General features: G+C 40.9%; 2 protein-coding genes across 13 annotated transcripts in view; one reads left to right on the top strand and one right to left on the bottom strand.

Moving 5' to 3' along the window:
- Positions 1-8,575, top strand: part of AKT3 (AKT serine/threonine kinase 3) — a 152,381-nt gene extending 143,806 nt beyond the window's left edge. For all 4 annotated transcript variants that reach the window (XM_064414681.1, XM_064414680.1, XM_064414682.1 and 1 more), the window contains exon 14: positions 1,228-8,575. In XM_064414681.1, the coding sequence (XP_064270751.1) occupies positions 1,228-1,313 (86 nt within the window). In that variant the 3' untranslated portion in view covers positions 1,314-8,575. The remainder of the gene's footprint in view (positions 1-1,227) is intronic.
- SDCCAG8 (SHH signaling and ciliogenesis regulator SDCCAG8) overlaps positions 7,563-19,376 on the bottom strand; it is a 103,960-nt gene continuing 92,146 nt past the window's right edge. For 8 of the 9 annotated variants that reach the window (XM_064414673.1, XM_064414671.1, XM_064414674.1 and 5 more), the window contains 3 exons: positions 13,936-14,062; positions 11,781-11,862; positions 7,563-7,904 (listed from right to left, as the gene is read on the bottom strand). In XM_064414673.1, coding sequence (XP_064270743.1) covers positions 11,797-11,862; positions 13,936-14,062 — 193 coding nt within the window. In that variant the 3' untranslated portion in view covers positions 7,563-7,904; positions 11,781-11,796. Of the gene's footprint in view, positions 7,905-11,780; positions 11,863-13,934; positions 14,063-19,376 lie in introns of those variants that run through there. The other variant, XM_064414677.1, reaches the window with a different exon arrangement.

Below are 19,376 nucleotides of genomic sequence, written 5' to 3'. Positions count from 1 at the left end.
AGAATTTTCTTTTTAAATGGGGATATTTGAGGGTTTTGTTTATTTCTTTATATTGGAGGCTGAGAAAGGAGGATCACAAAAGTAAAGGCTTAGTTATGGTTGCTTAACCTTTCATAAAGCAATTTTATTTCCTCATGTTTTAGGACTCTCAGGTTAGCTGCAGTTTTCTGTTCATATATAGATCTAGAGTATGTTTTTGATTTTGCATTTTTAGTGTCTGAACATAATCACAGAAACATAGAGTGGTTTGAATTGGAAGTACCTTAAAGTTCATCTGCTTCCAATCCTCCTGCCTTGGGGCACCTTCCACTAGACCATGTTGCTCACAGTCCATAATTTAAGTGATTTTAAGTCTTTCTGCTGTGAAAAAAGAACCCTTTCTTCTCCTCTCTATCTTGATAAGAATTTGTCTTCGTAACTTGAACAAATTTTACTAATATTTGGATTAACTTGGGTTCTGTTGATTGGATATTAGATCAGGATTAACTCTGGTTTTTATGTGTAGAATATAGAACACAAAATTCTGAAAGGCTGCATGTAAATACATTGTTAAAATAACAGTCTCAGCAGGAGTCTTTAAGAATAAGCACTGTTAAAAAGCCATATGAGAATGTACATCCAAATTCTCAGAGTTAGGTAACATCTGGTGCCTTCTTTCCATTGGCACTGGAGGAATTATGTAAATAAAAATATTTATGAATTTGGCTTATTCTGTATTTCTTCTGATCCCAGTAAATACTATAAAAATAAATAGTTTACTAAAAATAATAGCTAAGAATTGAAACACATAGAACCTGTGTGAATTGTTAATTTTGTAGCTGTTTTTCCTTTTAATTCCATTTGAAATGGAGGAATATTTAAGTATATCTACACTAAGACTATAATTTCCTGAGCTCAGCTCAAGAAATGATGGAAACTGGCTGACTCAATTGGCACTCTGCTTCTGCACTGCCAGAGGCTGGGTGTGCTGGCATGTTTGGATTAGCCTACAAGGGGTAGTTGTGATTGAAGTTCTCAGGTGACAGTCAGAATAAAATGAACCAAAAAATCAACCTGAAATAAATAGTGACTTCTGGGCATGCAGTCCTTTCAGTGAGTATCGTCCTGCTGTGTGAACTAACTGAAGTCTTACTTAGCATTGAACCCCGAAAGATGTACTGCATATCAGGTGAAGAATAACATTTTATTGCAAATGTACTGATGTTTTGAACTTCTTCCTTAACACAGATGACGAGGATGGTATGGACTGCATGGACAATGAGAGGCGGCCGCATTTCCCCCAGTTTTCCTACTCTGCAAGTGGACGAGAGTAACTTTTTTGTTCTGCTGCTTCACTGTCATCTTAAGTTTATCAGTGAAAATGATTCCTGAACATCACCACCAGTACTAGATACTACTAAGATAGCAGGGGCACTTTCAGAGACCATTCCAAATTGAACAAGTTTCTTTCCCAAACCTACCTAAAATCCATTCTGGTTTTGCATGACATACGAGATTCTCTCTACTCCGCTCTCCTGCTGTTGCTGCTGCCCACAGCCTCAGTATAATAGCAACGTCAAGAAGTTACTAACAGTTTCTTTGAAGGTAAATGACTTGACTTCAGCATTGTACACTTTGTGAACAAGTAGTCATCTATTTTTCCTCACAGTGGAGGCTAAACAAAAGCCCTGTCGGTCCAGCTTATCTTCTTCCAGAAGATGAATCAAAATTGTAATTAGTCTAAACAGACTAGGCGATAACATTTTCTTGCATCTGTTTGTGCTGGTTAGAATGAGGAAACGTAGAGGTGGTGATGTACATATGCAAGGTTTCTGTTAGGCATATCATTACTTGAAGCAGGTCTCTGTCATTAACATCTGGCTGGAATTTGTTTGGGAAATGTTTGAGAGAAGGACTTAAATTGTTGATATATATAAATATATATATATATATATTATTTTTTAATTACTGTTGGATACTACAGAAGAAGCAGAAGGGCTGGGCTCACCCAGCCTGCCACTTAGAACTTCCAGGTTCATGTGCAATCATGGAGAATCGGACATTATACATGCAAGAAATGAAGGCATAAAAGCAGCAGTTGAAGTTGTTCAAGGGGTTTTATAATTTGCACCAGATAACATCTTTTTCATGCTTTTCTCTTTCATGATATGCATCACCTCTGATGGCTGAAGAATGTAGACAGGCATAATGGTATTGCTTTTCACCAAAATGTGTGCACCAAGGTAAACAGGTGTTTGCCTTACTTGTTTTTGATTTTGTGAATTAGCTTCCTCTCCAGGTGTTTAACTCCAATTTTTTTTTTTTTTTTGTTATACTGCGGTAGTATTTATTTTTAGAGATAAGGTTTGTATATGTCATGTTTGCAAATGCTGCTACATCTTAGAACAGGCTTATAGCAGTTAATTTTATAATATATGGAAGGACTGTACAAGCTGAAGGGAATAATGCACTTTTCTCCCATGTGGAAATTTTAACAAGGCTCTGAAATTGTACATACTGCTTAGAACCAGATTTTTGTGAATGAAATACTGTCTTTTAACAGTTTGGCTGTGGAGGTGGGGATTTCCAACCTCACGTGTCAAAAGGTTAAAAGTGAGCAGACAAAAAAGCTACATCTTGTGCTCCATTTAGGATAAACATAATCTAAGAGCCTGACAGCACAAGAGAAAATGTCTGTTCTATATGAAGGAATTGCATTTGAACAACAAGACCACAGTGATTACAAGAAAAGCACTTTATTTTAACAATTAAAATAGTAAATTTCTGGGATCAGCTGTTCTCAAGGAAGATTTGCCCTCAACCAAAAGAGTCCTGAAACCCAGGAGGTTATGTATAACCGTGGTACCTGATTGACTGAATTTCAAACATCACAACAAACGCTCCACTGGTAGGGAAACGTCTTTCCATTTCCGAAGATCTGTATCTAACAGAATATGTGCATAAACTTTAGCTTTGATCTTCAGCAATGATAATCTTAATAATAAACCCTTTGGTGCTAGGAGTGGGGGTGTGACGCGGCGCAGCGACAGAGCGCGCGCGCCCTTGCAGGCGACATCGGGAACCCCCGACTCCGTGGGATTATCATTGGAAGTATCTCTGCGTTCAGCTCTTGTTAGCTCCCACAAAGACTGTGATATTGCAGAGTATTCCTGGTTGCGTTGTGTGAGTGAGTAGATGAGTCTGAGAGATGTTCCTACACAGATGCCTTAGCCTCTTGATGTGGAAAGTTGAGTGCCCAAGCATGAAGCCCACTGCTGGCAGTGCATGTGCTGGGATGGTCAAGGGGTAGCTGGGCATTTTAGCAAGGCAGCTAAAGACGCAGAGTAATTTAGACAATTTTTCATGTTTCATGTTTTATCTTTAGTAATGGATGGATAATCAGTTAGAAATATATCATGATGTATACTCTAACTGCATAGGATTTCATTATGTCACCCTGTAACACTAAAGACGTGTAGATGTTGTCCCTGTGCGGAGAGAGAGGAGAGCAGCAAATGCGTTGCAGGTCTGCCCTGGACTGGTGGTGTAGAGCTGTCTATACTGACACAGTGAGTGAGTGACTGAAATAACCAAGTACTTAACAGACGGGCATTAATTAGTTCTCTGCAAAGGTCTTGTTCTCACAGACTGAAACTATGGTGATTCAAAATCTGTGTTACATGTCTGTGTTTTCTCCCCTATGTTTTCAGCTTGTAATAGCAATAAGTTTCTTGGCACAAGCCACCTCCAGCCAGTGGCCAACTGGCTGTGTGTGGCACTGTCCATCAGCTCCTCGTGTCAGTGACACCTTGTGCTTTTCTCTGCGTTGTGTGGCCACGTAGTGTGTGGTTTGCAGGAGGGGCCTGGCAGTGAACTATTTGTAAACCTTTTAAGACATCACTTTGCATTGTCTGGCTTCTGAAACGTCAGAGATCCAGTTTATGATGCAGAGTCAGCAGCCACCTTGTGCTGCCCAGGCCTAGGGGGATTCTGTCTTACCAGTGTTAGAAACAGATGACAGAGAAGTGGACAAGCAGTGCTGAGAGAAACTTTTGAAACTCTTCTTTTGCTGTCTGCGGTTGTGGTTGAATTTGGACAGGAGGTGGTGGCTGGTTGTCTTGGTGAGCCTTTTGAGCACAGTACATTTCAGACCTTTACTCCAGCTTGTACTGACTTCCATGACATACAGTATGCCCTCTTGTACTGCAGCCATCTCAGAGGAAATAGGTCAGTTCTGTTTGGATTTTGGCAGTTTTGCACACAGCTTCGCTTTCCACACTAATCCATCTTCCAGTACATTCCTGTTGCTTAAAGAACATTTATTCCAGTATTGTTTCACCTTTTTTTTCCATCTTTACTTGCGGCTTCTTAAAGCTGACTGTTCTTGCAGGGGCCATGTGCTTCTCCTAGAGTACAAAAGTAAGGTCATTCCTTACTAACTGCAGGGTCTATATATTACACCTCAATGTACACACTTTGCTGCTACTGTTTGTACTGTCTACAGTAGAATTTCCTTATCTTGCTCCTGGTAGTGCATTACAGGCAAGCATGAAATGTAAAGTATTTATTTAAATAAAAACCTCTAAATTGGTAATTGAATTACCTCCCTGTAGCTTTAGAGTTTGTGACATTTCTTGACCTTGCTAGTTCTTTCATTAGATCCATGCAAGATCTAGTCATATGGTTAAGGATATTAAGCAGACACGACTACGAACCCAAGAAACCGTATTACTGTTGGTCATACTTAAACTGTTTATTTCCTTAAGTATATGACCCACAAGGATGTGAAATAACTACAAGAAACTGTTTTTGTACACTGTACATCCTTAGTATTTTTACACGTATATGATAGGGATGCACATTATTTTCCTTCGTACAGACAGCTTAAATAAAGCACTATGTCAATCTGCTACTTCTGTGTTTTTTAATGCTAATTTGTTCTGGAGGATTGTAAATATATATATATATATGTTCAAGCTTGCCACAGAGGACGTATTTTTTTATATCTGCACATTACTATTAAATATCTTAGAGAATAAAATTCTTAAGTTGTCCTGTGTCAGAAAAAGAAAAATGGAAATGAGAAGGCTATATTGCAGATTACAAAAGATTTCTCAAGTTTTGGGTTAAATATTTACTTCATATTTTAAAGTAATTTTATATAGGTTAGATGTTTCAATCCTGAAATGCACAAAGAATTTACTTAATTTCTTCTTACAAGAAAATGTACATCATTATTTTTTTATCACTGTATATATAATGATCTGTGCATGTTTAGTTGCAAGTTTTATTTGCTGTGAAGTCCTAGTGATAACTGTAACTCGCTGTGACATATTTCAGATACTGGGTGAACAGTTTCAGCTTGTAAATGATTAAGTTACAGTATTGTCAAAAAAAAAGTTTTTATGACTAAGCAAAATGTATCTGTGCTTTGGACCGAGGCTGTTTCCATACAGGTGGTTCCTGTTAACTCTTTGAGATGTATGTCACTTATAAAAGTAAATTTGGGTTATACTTTTGAAGATATGCTCCTATCAGAACATCCACCATTTAACTGATTTTCAGCTGATGAAATTCTTGGCCTCATACCCCACAGCTAGACGATGTTTGGGGAAGGAGACAGAAGAAAGGGAAGGTGGGATTTGCAGGGCACTGCAGAATGGGACTCTTTGAAGCCCACGGGCTGGTCCGGGGCTGTTTGAACCAGCCAGTCTGGAGGGCTGAGTGTCCCTAAAGCAGTGGGTCTGACGGGTTTTCTGTTCTCTGATGTGAATGCTTCTCAGGAATAGAGGTGCTTCATCCAGGTCTCAGGTTATTTCCTTTCTTTTTTCCCTCCTTTTTTTTCCTCCCCCACCTTGTAATAGGAAAGAGCATCAGGGAAACAGCCATGGATTAGTTCAGTGATATCAGGATGTCAGTGACCAGGACAAAACTGCAGCAGTGACAGGACTCTCTGGTCAGGCTGCATCCCGTGTTGTGGAATCACGCTCTGTGTGCTGACCTGGATTTGATCATCGGGTCTGATACTTGTAGAATTTCTAAAACCAAGCTTATAGTGCTTAAGCAGAAGCAGGGGAAGGTGGGGAGGGAATATAAGACAGGTAGGCTTGGTGCTGTAATGACTTATTAATTGCTACAAGGTAGAGTAACTGCTGCAGGAGAAGTTATTCCTGGTGGACTCCTAGCAACACAATAATTGCACCTATGCCTGGGATGCGTATGAAAAACCTGCTATGAGCTATGTATACTGGCAGCCCAGGACCCTTTGTTGAAATCAGACTCGTACATGCACGTGGGTGGCTGGCAGTGGGGCCCTGCATGTGGCCACCAGAAGCTGCCTGGTAGGTGAGGCAAGTCCAGAAAGGTTGAGGGTCCCGGTGTGCTCCAGGGTCTCAGTGAAGCCTAAGTGTCAGGAATAGGTGCCCGAGTTGCTTTGCACATGTAGCCTATAGGCACTGTCTCCTATTAAAACACAGATTTATGCTGTGGAATAATAAAAAATAAAGTTTGCATTCCTACATTTATAAACGTATATTCTTAACTGTGTAACCATCTATAAAGTAGTGACACTTAAAAAGCTGTCAGCCTGACTACTGTGAAAAATCCTGAGTTTTGACTAGAGAGGGCTTTCCTTCAGCAGCCTTTCGTCTCCCTAAAGACCTGAGGCCTCTCTCAGCATGCTCAGTGCCATATCTGTGAAGCTGTTCAGGGAGGTGATCAGATGTGTTTGGCAGTTTTATATGGCAGGAAATTGAAATAGGGAGGAAAAATCACTTTGATGTTAGGGCTGTACCACTAATAATTCTTAAAATATAAGGGAAGGAAGGATTGTGTTCCACACCCAATGGTAATTTATTGCATGTGTTGTTACTATTATTTTTGTTATGTTTTCTGTGTTCATGCTGGCTGAAGTAGCTTTATTGCTGGGGAACTGTTCTTTGCGCTTTTTTCACCCCCTTTACCAACTACATTGAAAAAAATAGATGTAGAAAATTTTCTCTTGTGTGTGTAGCTTATCCTACACTAGATAGCAAAATATTCAGATAAATTCTTTCTAAAACAGTTGGGTATTTGAAAAGTAACCTTGAAAAACATGAGTGCACAGTTAACCAGAAAAAAAGCCCTCCACCTGTACCCTCCAAGTATTCTGAGTTCAATAATTTGAAGCCAAGTTCAGCTGGTGCCCTGAATATGTGCTGGTGCAAAAATCCAGTTTCACCACTTCCGTGTGGAGCCCGTCACCTCCTGTAATGGCTCCTCTGTAATAATCAAGGGCTCTTTTCTCTTAAAGGCCTTGTTCAGTGAATGTTTTAAAGGGGAACCTGACCCATAGAAATTCCTCCACATTCGGTGGACTATTTCTCGATCTTCTTACCCTTTTCTGATTAATAAGTAATTGTCAGGACTCACTTTTTATATAGAAGTGACAAATATCCTGTTGAATAAAGTTCCCAAGTATATACTGGTACTGAGTTTGTAAAAAGGAGGGCAGTGTACACGTGCAGCACTTGCAAATAGCCCCCTTCTCCTTCCTCCCCCTGCACATGCTTTCCCTTGAATTCAGAAGGACAGAACAAGGAACCTAGAGAACCTATTAGGTTTATTGATATTTCAGTCTGTAAATAATATAGACATGTATGTTCAATTATGAAAATAGATAAAAACATTTTATAAACATTGTACAAATTATTGACATCCACACCACATAATAGCTGTTAAAACTGGCTTGCAAGCCTGGTCTTTTCAGAAAAGTCTCAGCTGTCGTCCTAGAAAGTTTGGTAGGCTGGTAAGGCTTCAAAATATTTGTGATTCTGTAGTTAAAACCAAATAGAAACCAGCTGAAATTAGCTAGCAAGTGTGCCTGTTTGCTGCAGAGGTGTCTTTGGGTGAGCCTCAGACAAGTTTCAGCCAGGTGCAGAGCAGACCTGAAAGATAAAAGGAAGAGATGGGTAGTCTGTATAGCAGTGCCTGTGTTTCTCATTTGTGTCACGTCAGCCTGCAGGCAAGTTCTTAGAAGAGAAATAAAAACTGGTTAAGACTGCAGTAAGGCAGAGTAAACAAGTACAGTTTCAAAGCCTGCACTTCCTGTGGGCTTGCTGTCCTCACCTCTTTCTAAGCTCAGAAGTCTTACAGGTAGCAAGAACAAGAGATATCTGATTTCTGAAAAACAGGATCCCCATGAGCTTTTGACATGGCTCCTGTTTAGCAGTAAATAAGTAAGCTCTTGTTTTGGGGCACGTCTAAGATCCTGCCCCTTCTCCCTTCCAAGAAGAAGATGGCAGGGTTTTGCCGGAGGGTGTTTACTGTGCAGTGTCTGGGGTGGGCAGCTGTAGCAAAACAGGAAACTGTTGCCTTGGTGCCAGTAGGAAACCTCTGGTGGGAAGGCTAATTCGCAGTTTTGAAGCTCTTGCATAGCTGTTGTTTGTGCTTCCTTGGTAGCACTTAAGGACTGAATTGAGCAAGACATCAAACTATTGGAGCTGGGGGAGCTACCTCGAATTAAGCCACTGCAGTACTAAAAATTGAATTTAAGAGATGTACATGACCTCAGAAATAAAAATAAACTTTCTACTTTGGCTGGTTTTGCATTAGAAGACTGAAGGGTTTTGTTTTTTTTTCCTTCCCCCCTTGGGTTGGTTAGGCTGAATTAAAGAAAATTCATGAAGCTGCAGTTCATTAAAGAATGAAAAACAGTAACATGGTGGTTTTTTCCCCCAAAATACATACACCAACATCAACTGCTACAGTTGTGTTTGCAGCCAGTGGAAGGAACTATGGCAATGGAAAGCCTTGGGCCTTAAATGCCATGTCAGTGCCTGGGTACTGACAACCAGCAGAAACATACTCTGTGCTGCAGTGACCCTCAGCATTAGAGTATGGGCAGAAGCTTAAAAGGATCCCAAAACCTCAATTCCTGAAGAAGTTGAACTTCTGGACATTTCTGTTGTGGTTGTCCTTCCACACCACAATTGCCCAGTGCTAATGCTTTGTGAGATCAAGAACTTCAGCTTGATTGGTAAAGTGGGCAAATCTCCTGACTCAGCCTGGCCTGAACCTCTTCACAAAGCAAGCACCAATCCTGTCATAGTCCCTGTACCCCAAAGTCCCAGGGCCCAAGTATTAAAGCTGTCATTGAAGGTGTGCTGTTCTCTAACAAAATGGGCACAACTGTTACATTCAGGTAATTGGTAAACAAGTTGGTTACTGGACAGTCAGGACCTTTCCAGTCTTAGTTTCTCCTCAGCCCAAGAATATTTTGGTTTTCAGTGCACAGAACACTGCAGCACACAGTGCCCAGGTTCCTCTGGACACTCCCTCCTTACCTCAGTGGCATCTGCTTTAACGGGCTGGTTGGGTATTGGATGTACAAGTTGGAAGGGTTTGTAGGAGGGGAACCACAGATGCCTGACTGGTTTATTTTATTGCTGCCAGCTATACTGGGAGGAGGGAAGAGCAACTGACTTCCTGTTTGATTAGAAAGCACTCAGGTGGCTTCAGTGCCTCAATCCTCCACTGTATGGCTGTAAAACCCAAGGTGGAACTCCCAGGAGGGCCAGGCTCAACTCCTCAGCTGGTGCCCAGCTTTGTCCAGTAGCCAGACACGGGACAGGATGTACAGGACTCCCACAGCTGCAGATGCACAAACACTGAGGAGCTGAATACTTGAAGCCTCATGTCAGGGCAGTCAGACATCAAACAGAGGTCTATCTTTATCTCTTCCTGTCATGGTTTAACTTGCATCACTTCTGATTAAACTCCATCCAAGCAGAAGTGAAGATTTTCATCTGGTTAAAAAACCCCACAACATCATCCACCAACCTCATCTGTGGACTGTCACTGGCTGTTACAAACACCTGGCAGAGGCACCATCTTTGTGCAGTAAGACTACACTAAAACAAAAGCTCTCTCCTAATAACCAAAGCAATCTTCAGGTCTCCTAAGGTTGAGGGCCATGTAAGGATCAGCTTGAATCACTTTTGACAGCAGAGATGGATGACCTACCTGTTTGCTAGAAATAAGGCTCCCCCTTCTGTAATACGTAATAAAAAATAAAAAGCAAACAGGGCACTTGGGAACACTGCTGCATTAACCACTGGGACCTCACTGAAAATTCCTGCTGACACAAGAAAGGAAAGAAAACCCCTGCTTCAGAACAGCTGTGATTCTGACAGTGCCTCCTGCTGAGCGACTGGGAACACAGGCACGGGTGAGTGTACTTTAACTTCCTTTTAGAAGAAGGGTGATCAGCTCACAGACACGCTCACTGTGACAAAGACATCTGTAAGGAGGGAGGAGAGAGCTTTAGTGGCTCAGCCATACGGAGAGCACAGGGAGAGTGCAGCTTGCAGGAGGAGATCTTCATGGGGAAGTCAGAGCAGCAGCACAGGACGACAGCCCTCGCTGGAAGTAATCCTCAAGGTCCAAATCCTACCCGTCTGTGCTCTCCCTGGCTCAGCTGGCCAGCAACCCCTTCTGGCAGCCGGGGGCTGTGAGGGGATTATCCACCGGGACAAATACTTATTTCTGTCAGACTGATGGACACCAAGGCAGATCCTGCAAGAGAGAGGCATCCCAGCTCTCACAAATACACTCCTGCCTGGTGGGGGTTGCTGAGGTTTCCAGCAATCTCTGTTTAGATGTTTGTTTGCTTTCTGTGCACACTTACTTAGTATTCTGTATTTCATAGCTATGTAGGAGGGCAATTAAGTATCTCTTATCCTCCTGCCTTAGGTGAGTTCCACTATACTAGAGACTTTCAAAGGTAGAAATTCCAAACCTGAGTGTTCCAAAAACTTTCAAAATGAGAGGTGTAAATCGCATAATTAAAATTTGATTATCTTTACAAGGTCTTGAATATGCTCATGTAGCCTGTAAATGAATGCAGCTTTACAGCAGGATCAGGTACTTCTTTTATGATTTCTTTTCCTTAAAACCCTTGAATTTTCCTTACAGTATCAAATGAGTTTTCCAAGAAAAACAGGCTCTCAACACACCAGAATGTAGCTGAATTTAAAGACTTTTTTTTTCTTTCTGCTGTCTTTTCCCCCATACAACAAACATATAACACTAGAAATAAAAACTAGAGTGGAAGTAACCTGACTTTTGAAAACAAATCCTATCAAGGCTCAGGGCTTGTAAGGTTTGTTGAGTAGGGTCAGCTAGATTCAAGTAAATGATGCAATTTTAACTTCTTCAAACTTCAAAAGTTTAGTAACTCTTACAAGACAGTAGGAACACCTATAGCTATGTTGGACTACTGTAACATGGACAGCACTGCTCCAAATGTAAATATCTAGATAATGTTTCTTTCAATGTGACACTTAACTGTTATGATTTATTACAAAACCAATTGCAGCCTTTCTGAAGAGATTTTCCTCAGACAGAAAATAGTGGAAGCAACAAAACTAAGCATTCCAAATCAAAAGGCAAACACCTAGTGACAATCCAGACAAAAAGTACCTAGGTTAAATCTGAGATCTTCCAGAAGTTCCCACCTCACTAAGAGTTGTACATCCCCCTTTCCTTTCAACTTACATATTTAGGATTTTTTTTTTAATTCTTTTAGGTAAACTTGTCTTTGCTATTGAGTGCTTGTCCTTAATTTTTTAAATGCTTAAAGAGAAAAAATCAAAGCACAAAAAGCTTCAACAGTTTCAAACCCAAAAATGTTTCAAACACTTCCTTCCTTTTGTCTTTAAGTGTTTGCCAGATTCAACTCACATCTGCAAATAGTTTTAGTCGTGCTCTCCTTTCTTCTCCCCCCCACTCTATATATAGGATATAGAAAAAAAAATACCTACTTCTGCTCATTTCATTTTAGCCTTCCAGGTTTTTACTTCGTTCCATCTGTGTCCTGTTTGAGATCTGCATCCCATTTTTTCCCTGAAATATGCAACTGCACTTACTAGATGCTTATGTTTCAAGATACAAAGCACATTTAGGTTAGCGTATTTTACATCTTTAAAAGATTTGGTAATGGTTGATTGCTTCCATTGGCCCCCCCCCACCCCCCCCCCCCCACCAAAAGAACCTCCAAAAACTTGGTTAAGGATAAAGGACAACTGTTGCACAATACAGTAAAATGTGGTATATGAGGTCACTTTCCCCTTTGATCAACACTGCTATGCAATTGTTTGGTTTCAGTATTTCTATACTAACTACAGGCATCCTTCTGCAAAGAGCTTCCATTTATGGTGAACTGTTCTTCAGTTTCCTTAAAACAATTGTCTGATATTCCAAGCAGATCTTTTGGGCTGAATTCCAGTTCCCAGAGAACCACCATTGCTTTAAATATCTGCACATAGATTTTTAGGGCTCATTCTGTAATAATTTTTTCTATCATTCTTCTTTTCTGAGTGTTCTCAACTTAAAAAGTATCCTCTGGAGCACAATTAACTTGTAATGAACATAAAGAAGGCAGCTTTTGCCAGTCAAGTATTGATGGAAATTTAATATTTGAATTATTTTTTCCTCTTGTATGATTTTTGTACTTCTGCCCAACTCCATAAAAACAAAATCACTTCCAGATAAAATAGATTATCAATAACAAAATCCCTGTGGACCATGTAAAGGCTGTTCACATTACCAAGAGTGTTTTTCTTAAGGCAGAAATTTTAATTTATTTTGGGAACAACCACCTCCTTAACCTCTCTTATACAGAGAACACTATGGTTGCCCTAAAATTTGCCAGTAGTTACTACATGCTGATAACCTTACACTGTCATAAGCCACCGAGTTTGCCTACTAGAACAGGAAGTGCTGTAAAACCAAACACATGGACATGATTAGGGGCTTAACAAAGTATGGATTTTATTCTCCTAGGTTAAACATTTACGGACTTCTACAGATAAAAAGCCCACAAAAATAGCATGATTTAAGTACTTTCAAGTTCTAAGCCAATTCATGTTCTATGTACTGCTAGGTGTGCTACTAGACTAAATTTTCTAAACTGAATGTCCTTTGTTACCATGTTAAGAAAACTCCAGCTATCCTGGGCAAAGTCACAAGCCTGAAAGTTAGAAAGCATTGTAATTTGCTTTGTGGCTGAGTAAATAGACTAAATCAATGTTCAGTTTGATTATCTGATAAGTTTTACTGAAAACATCATTCTGTGCTTGTTAGTTCTCTTCCTTTATCTGAAAAAAAAGTGAAAGAAAGAAAAAGAAGAAACCCAGCCCCACAGTCTTCTCCCTTATTTCCAAAGCACTTACTGGCCAGAGAACAGTAGCCAAAACAAAAAAAAGCCAGAACAGCCCATAAAAAGCCACAGTTTCCTAGGGACCACTGGAAGCAACATTCAGAACTGCTGGAGAAGCAGTGCTGTGATTAGTGCTTAGGCAAGATTGATTGTATATTCACCATCTCACATTTGGGTGCATGAATCACAGAATATCTTGAGTTGAATGAGACCCATTGGGATCATCAAAGCTCAATTAGTGGCTCTGCACAGGACAATCCCAAGAGTCTCACCATGAGTGGTCACCGAGCAGCAAAAAAAAAAAAAAAAAAAAAAAAAAAAAAAAAAAAAAAAAAAAAAATCACTTGTAAAAATAGAAATAAAAAAATCATGAAGTGATAGAAGGACTTTAGTCTAACAAATGGCAGCAAAACCTCTAAGCAATTATCACTATCGAGTAACTGTTTAAACATTAATGATGTTAAAGAACATTTCCCTTTTCTCTGAAAAAGCAACACAAAAATCTTTAGACAAGAATCTAAGAACTGTCATTGAGAATAACTTCTGCTTTTGTATTGTCACTTCAAAACACTTTTTTTCATTTAGTTTTGATTTAAATGAGAGTCAGGTTCAGCTACCTTTCCAACTGCATGAATTTTTATTTTATTTTTTATAAGGTAATGTTGTGTTTAAAAGAACCACAGTAACAAAATCCAGCAGTTGAAATCAGACTGCTGCAGAATATTCCCCTCAGACTTTCTTTTCTTTTGGCACAGTACCTGTGTTCGCAGAAACTGCACCTCTTCTGTAAGCAGGTGCTTCTCTTTGAAGAGCTGATTCTGTTTGTTGAGCAACTCCACTAACTGCTGGGCAGTGGCCTGGCAGTGCTTGTCAAGCTGCTGTAACCTGGAAAAGAAATAGATAAAAGAGTTGCAGAGCATCTGAAGTTGGAGTTCATGGCAGAAGCTTTGATCTTTGCACTGGTAGTGGCAGCGCCCAGCGTTCAGGCTGGTGGTTGGGCTGAGACTAAAGTATTACTCCTAGGATGGGCATTAAATGTATTTTCACACTTTAAATTAGCACTTTAAAGGTTTGCACTTTTAATTTAGAAGCTTTATGAGGACATGACAGCAAATCTGCTTTGCTGTGACATCACTAAAGACTGGGGGAGTGCATCCCAACACCTGTAGCTAAGCAAGCTGCACACTCTGTAGCTGCTTCAGTCACTGTCTTCTTGAAACACATGCAGTAGCCCAGATAATAAAAGCAAATACCCAAATTCCCTGACAAACTGGACCTGAAGTGACAAAAACTTCTGTTTTCTGTCCACTGCTCTTTGCAAGCTGGTCAATGTCCAAAACTCATTACAGAACATAGCACTTATTTCAAGTAAGCTTAGTGTTAATTAAGCATGTCAACATAGATCCTTTAACAGTCTAACAGGGATTCCTGAGGAAAGATGTAAAGAGCCCATCATTCCAAAGGCCCTCCTCATCAGGGGCTGCAAAACAGAGGGAAAAAGCTGGCAGGTATCAGAAGAAACATGCAGAGGCTTTCTGCTTACACTGGAAGAACAAGTTCCTGAGTTGGGACAACAGTGCTCTAAGACAGGTCAACTGCACATTTATTTCTTTAATCACAAAAGCAGGTATCACTTTTTATTTCTCCAGTGACTGTTTATTACTTCTGGACTGAGATCCAGTCAGAAGTAATTTCTAACTAATGTGAATTTTACATCAGATCAATATTTTTTAGTAGATAATCACAGGTAGCCCATGCAAATTTCCAAAATATTACTGGACACAAGCCCTAGGGTGCTCTATTGCGAAGCTCTATGTAATCTCAAATAAACCGCTGTAAATGGAAAACTCTTTAATTAGGGAAATAATCAATTACACTTTTCTGCTTGTAACTTCACCACCCAGTGTTACATTTAGACTGTCTTCTTGAGCAGAGGGAGAAAGATGACACAGGTACTGAGCTGGGTTTGACCAGCAGGTCCCAACTTTACCTTTATCATCTGTATCTCCAGTGCTAGACTACAGGTTTAATAACATACTGATCTACAGCTCTGGGCCACAGTGGATGAAAAGGGTGCAGTTCTAGTCAGTGCAGATCTGGATCTGTGAATTCCCAAATTCTGTCTGCCAGTCTGCTCTCCCAAAACTGCTGCCAAGCTGGCCCTTGGTCCACACACTGGGACTCCCAGCCTGCTCTGCTGTGTTTAGCTCCTGAGGACAGGCTCTGGGCCCTCTCACAGTATCTGCTATTACGTGTGACATGTGCAGCACAGCCACACATTCCCATATGCATTGTATCTGGCCTGCCTGCTGATCTCGTAAATGATTCAAGATGAGAAATGAACAGCTCCACCCACATTCACTGTACTTCCCATATGTTACAACTGCACATCGATGCCTGCCATCATTTTTACAACTGGGTGACAGAACCTTCTGCACATTTTGCTAATACGAGTGAGGGAGGTTGCACGGTCGCCACGTTCACTTTGGCAACAGCACCTACCAGGCAAATGTACTGTGTCCTGAGCACCTGAGTGACCACTGTGTTCCTCCTGTCTAAATGAGATAATTTTTCCACCAAAGTGGCAAGATCTGTCCAGTTGGGATGGCATGCAGCTGCTCCCCCTTGGCCTGGCCGTGTTGGAGGACAGGGACTGACTCCATGCTCTGTCACCTTACTTCAAGGCACAAGGTGAAAATGTAGCTCTTGAACCATGTTATCATGTTTGGACTACGCACAGGACAGCCTGGCACATAGGAGAAAGCTCCCAGTCAGTAGTAATAACAATACCCTTCAAATAACTTCCAATTAACCATTTCAAACCAAAATCCCTATTTCTATTTGGAGGCAAGAAAGAGACAGTTCCATGAGATGACTGGTTCCACAGAAAGAGAACACAACCGGGGCATCACAAGCTGCAGTGAAAGCTTCAAGGTAAACATTTTGCTCTGATTCTCAGTACTTGGAACTCATAGGCAGCTTTATGTTAGAATGGCTCCAACCTACCTTGCTTTTTTCTGCAATTACAACATACAGAAGACTTCACATGGCAGTGAAATTTGGATCTGAGACTACACTATACCCCAGGCTGTCCAGAAATGAAGTGAAAAGTGATAGATAGGGTTTTGTTACATTTTGACAGCTATGGCTAGACAATCACTGCAAAGACCCTGCAGAAATGAGGTGAAACATCAAACACAAAGCAGAGCTTTGGCACCAAGGTGAATTCTACCTGCAGAATAAACTTCCATTGCATCCATCACCACAAAGCTATACTAGCACCCACCATGTTACACTTCCCTTCATTTGTGGCCTACAGATAAAAGCAAAAGCTGCTTTCTTTTCTATAACAGCACACAGCTAAACTGGGGGCACCCTGGACTCAGGCTGCAAGCTCCCTGCCCTGGGAGACTCAGACCCATTAATCCACAGGCAATCCACAATGAAGGTAAAAGATGACATAACCTGTCAGCCCTCCTCTGGGTTTTAATGTTGATTTGAAGGAAATCAATATGCAAGGATCTGTGGGCAGTGCCCATTCACCCTGCAGTGGGTATCAGTCAGTCCTTGACATAGTAGAGGCATTAAAAGGTTATTTACTCTTTCAGCATAGTCAGGTTACTGATGTAAAACGTTTTCACTTTACTCCACGGAGCTGGATTTGCTGAAATGGCGTGATTGGATTGCAGCAACCTGCAGCAGCTAAATCACCAAATCCAATAATCATGCTGCATTTACTGGCACACATCTTAATTAGGTTTTAATACAAGTAATCTGATAACTACTTCTGGCCAGCCAGAGCGGAGCTGTCAGTGCTGAAAGGGCTGTTGTTGAGCAGCTCGGCCAGCGCGCTGCCTCGGCTGCCTCCCCGCTGCCCCTGCTGAAGCCCCCATCTGCCAGTTGCCATGGTAACACAGGCCAGCCCATCACCCCAGCAGTGGGTGCCACAACCCTCAGGCACCCCATGGCAAGGGCGGGGGGATCAGCCACACAGGGACCACCAGCCACACAGGGGGGCCACCAGCACCAGGGCCACATCTCTGTGGGTGAGGGGGCGCTGGTCCTGGCTCCTGCTGCCCCCCAAAGTGACCAAACCCCAACACCATAAGCATATGTCACTGTGCAGCAAACTGCCTTTGAAATGCATTTGTCCTGTCAGGGCAAGAGTGTCAACTATGAGTTTCTAAGGTTGCTCCTGCATTGCTCCTTTGCCTGATGATCAGGAGTGGTTCCTGGTTCTGAGTGGGAAAACCAAAGACCATGTTGGAAACCCCTGCCATGCTGCAGAGATGCAGCTGAAGGGCGATCACTATGGTGAGTCTATGAATTCAGAAAGGCAGACAAACGGTAAATTAAACCCTGATGTTTCACTAGTGTCCTAAATTACTGTTTACTTAATATCTTGACCCATAGATCAGTGCCTTGAAACAACCTTAAGTGATGAGCATCTCAGAGAAGCCTCCACATGCTCCCAAAATTTAAACAGGAATATCTATACACACAACCTATTCTTTAACTGAACTGCATTCTCCCACCTGGCTTCAAAATCAAAATACTATGATGCACCTTTTACATGTTAATAAAAAAATTTAAAAAAAATAAGAGGAGAAACACACAGACCAAAAAGCCACCCTGTAACAGCGAGTAGGAACTAAAGGTAGTGATGAAGCCTCCTCCTTTTTGTCACGCTGGAAGTCCTGATTTCTAACAGGACACAGGGAGACAGTTCAGGGCATATTAAAAAAGTTTCCATGGAATCTCCCACCCTCTGGAATCCCTATCAGACTTCTGTTGCCACAAAAAGGACAAGACTGTCATTTGCTCAGGCGGAGCAGATCTATACCACTTCTAGATAAGCACTTGCCCATGCTACAGGCAGAACCAACTGATGTTAAGAGATGGTAACTAGAAGTTAATATCCCTTGCACAGTTTGGAATTGGACACCTAAGAAGCAAATGTCCACATTTCACCATGAACCCTTTGACCCAGATGGCTTTGCATCACTCAATCTTCTTCCTATTTATTTATTTTTATATCTATTGGATAATATTTAAATTTCCCTTTACTAAAGACACTGTCAGTTTTTCCACATACTTTTGAAGTATCTATAGCATATAATTTCTAATAAGATAACAATGTTTGCATGCCACAACAACACTTGCAAATAGGGTTTAATTAAAAGTTTACATAGGAGCTTCCCATTTGTTTCAGATGTCACCACTGACTATTAGAATATGTCCTCGCTTCCACAGCTGGCCCATCAGGTTAAACAAACAGATCATGTAGGAAACCTGAGCCTGGATCTATTCCTGGGCTTCTAACAGCTCATGTCTAACATGCTGAAGAGAACATTATCAGCCTGCTCTTCAGTAGGGGGGTGTAGCAGCTGGGCTTCGCTGCTGTGATGACCACTTTTGGCCCTACTGGGTTTTGACAGGAAGGAAGCAATGAAAGAGAGTGTACAGCAGGCTGGAAAAGATATGGGTGAAAGCTTCACTAATGTCTATTTGTATCCGAATCTCCTGACTAAAGATGAGGCTTTTCCTCCTTTAAAGGAATACAAAGTGGTAAGACCTTTGATAGGAATATGAACTCTGGATCAGGTTTGCTCTAGAGAAGAAATAGTTCAGGTTACTATTTTATACTTTTAGTTGACATGTATAAAGTAAAACAATTCTCTAGATCATCCAGCTAGTAATTTAGAATGCTGTAAAATACCATAGGGAGGAAAAAAAACCACCAAACAAACAAACAAAAAAAGAGGCTGGGCTCAAAGGAGACAATATTACAGGAATATATTGAATTGTATAGTCAGACTCTACATTTTTTTGTTTTTTTTTTAAAGATGTTCACCTCTCTGATTTTGTTATGTGCCAGACAGAACAGATTTTGCACAATTTCTCAGTCATAATGGTAGGAGACACATATCCCACTAATGTTTCAAAAGTGGTCTCCCCATGTTTATAAGATATGTATTTGTATTACTGAAAAAATTTTCCTCAGCTTGTGGCACTAGTTAGAACAATTTCTGTGGCTGGTTTACTTTTTATAAACATGTGCTTGATTTCCCCTACTGCTTACTCCAATTCCTCTTATTTTGTTTATTACCAGACAAACCTGAACCTGTACAAACTGCTAGCTGGTGTCCACATAAAGCAATCACTGCATTCAAGCTGGAGACACTGAGAATTTTTAATG

This window comes from Passer domesticus, chromosome 3 (assembly GCF_036417665.1).
Source record: "Passer domesticus isolate bPasDom1 chromosome 3, bPasDom1.hap1, whole genome shotgun sequence".
NCBI classification, from domain to species: domain Eukaryota; kingdom Metazoa; phylum Chordata; class Aves; order Passeriformes; family Passeridae; genus Passer; species Passer domesticus.
Note: the sequence above shows the minus strand (reverse complement) of the source record. Positions and strands in the feature narration are given on the sequence as shown.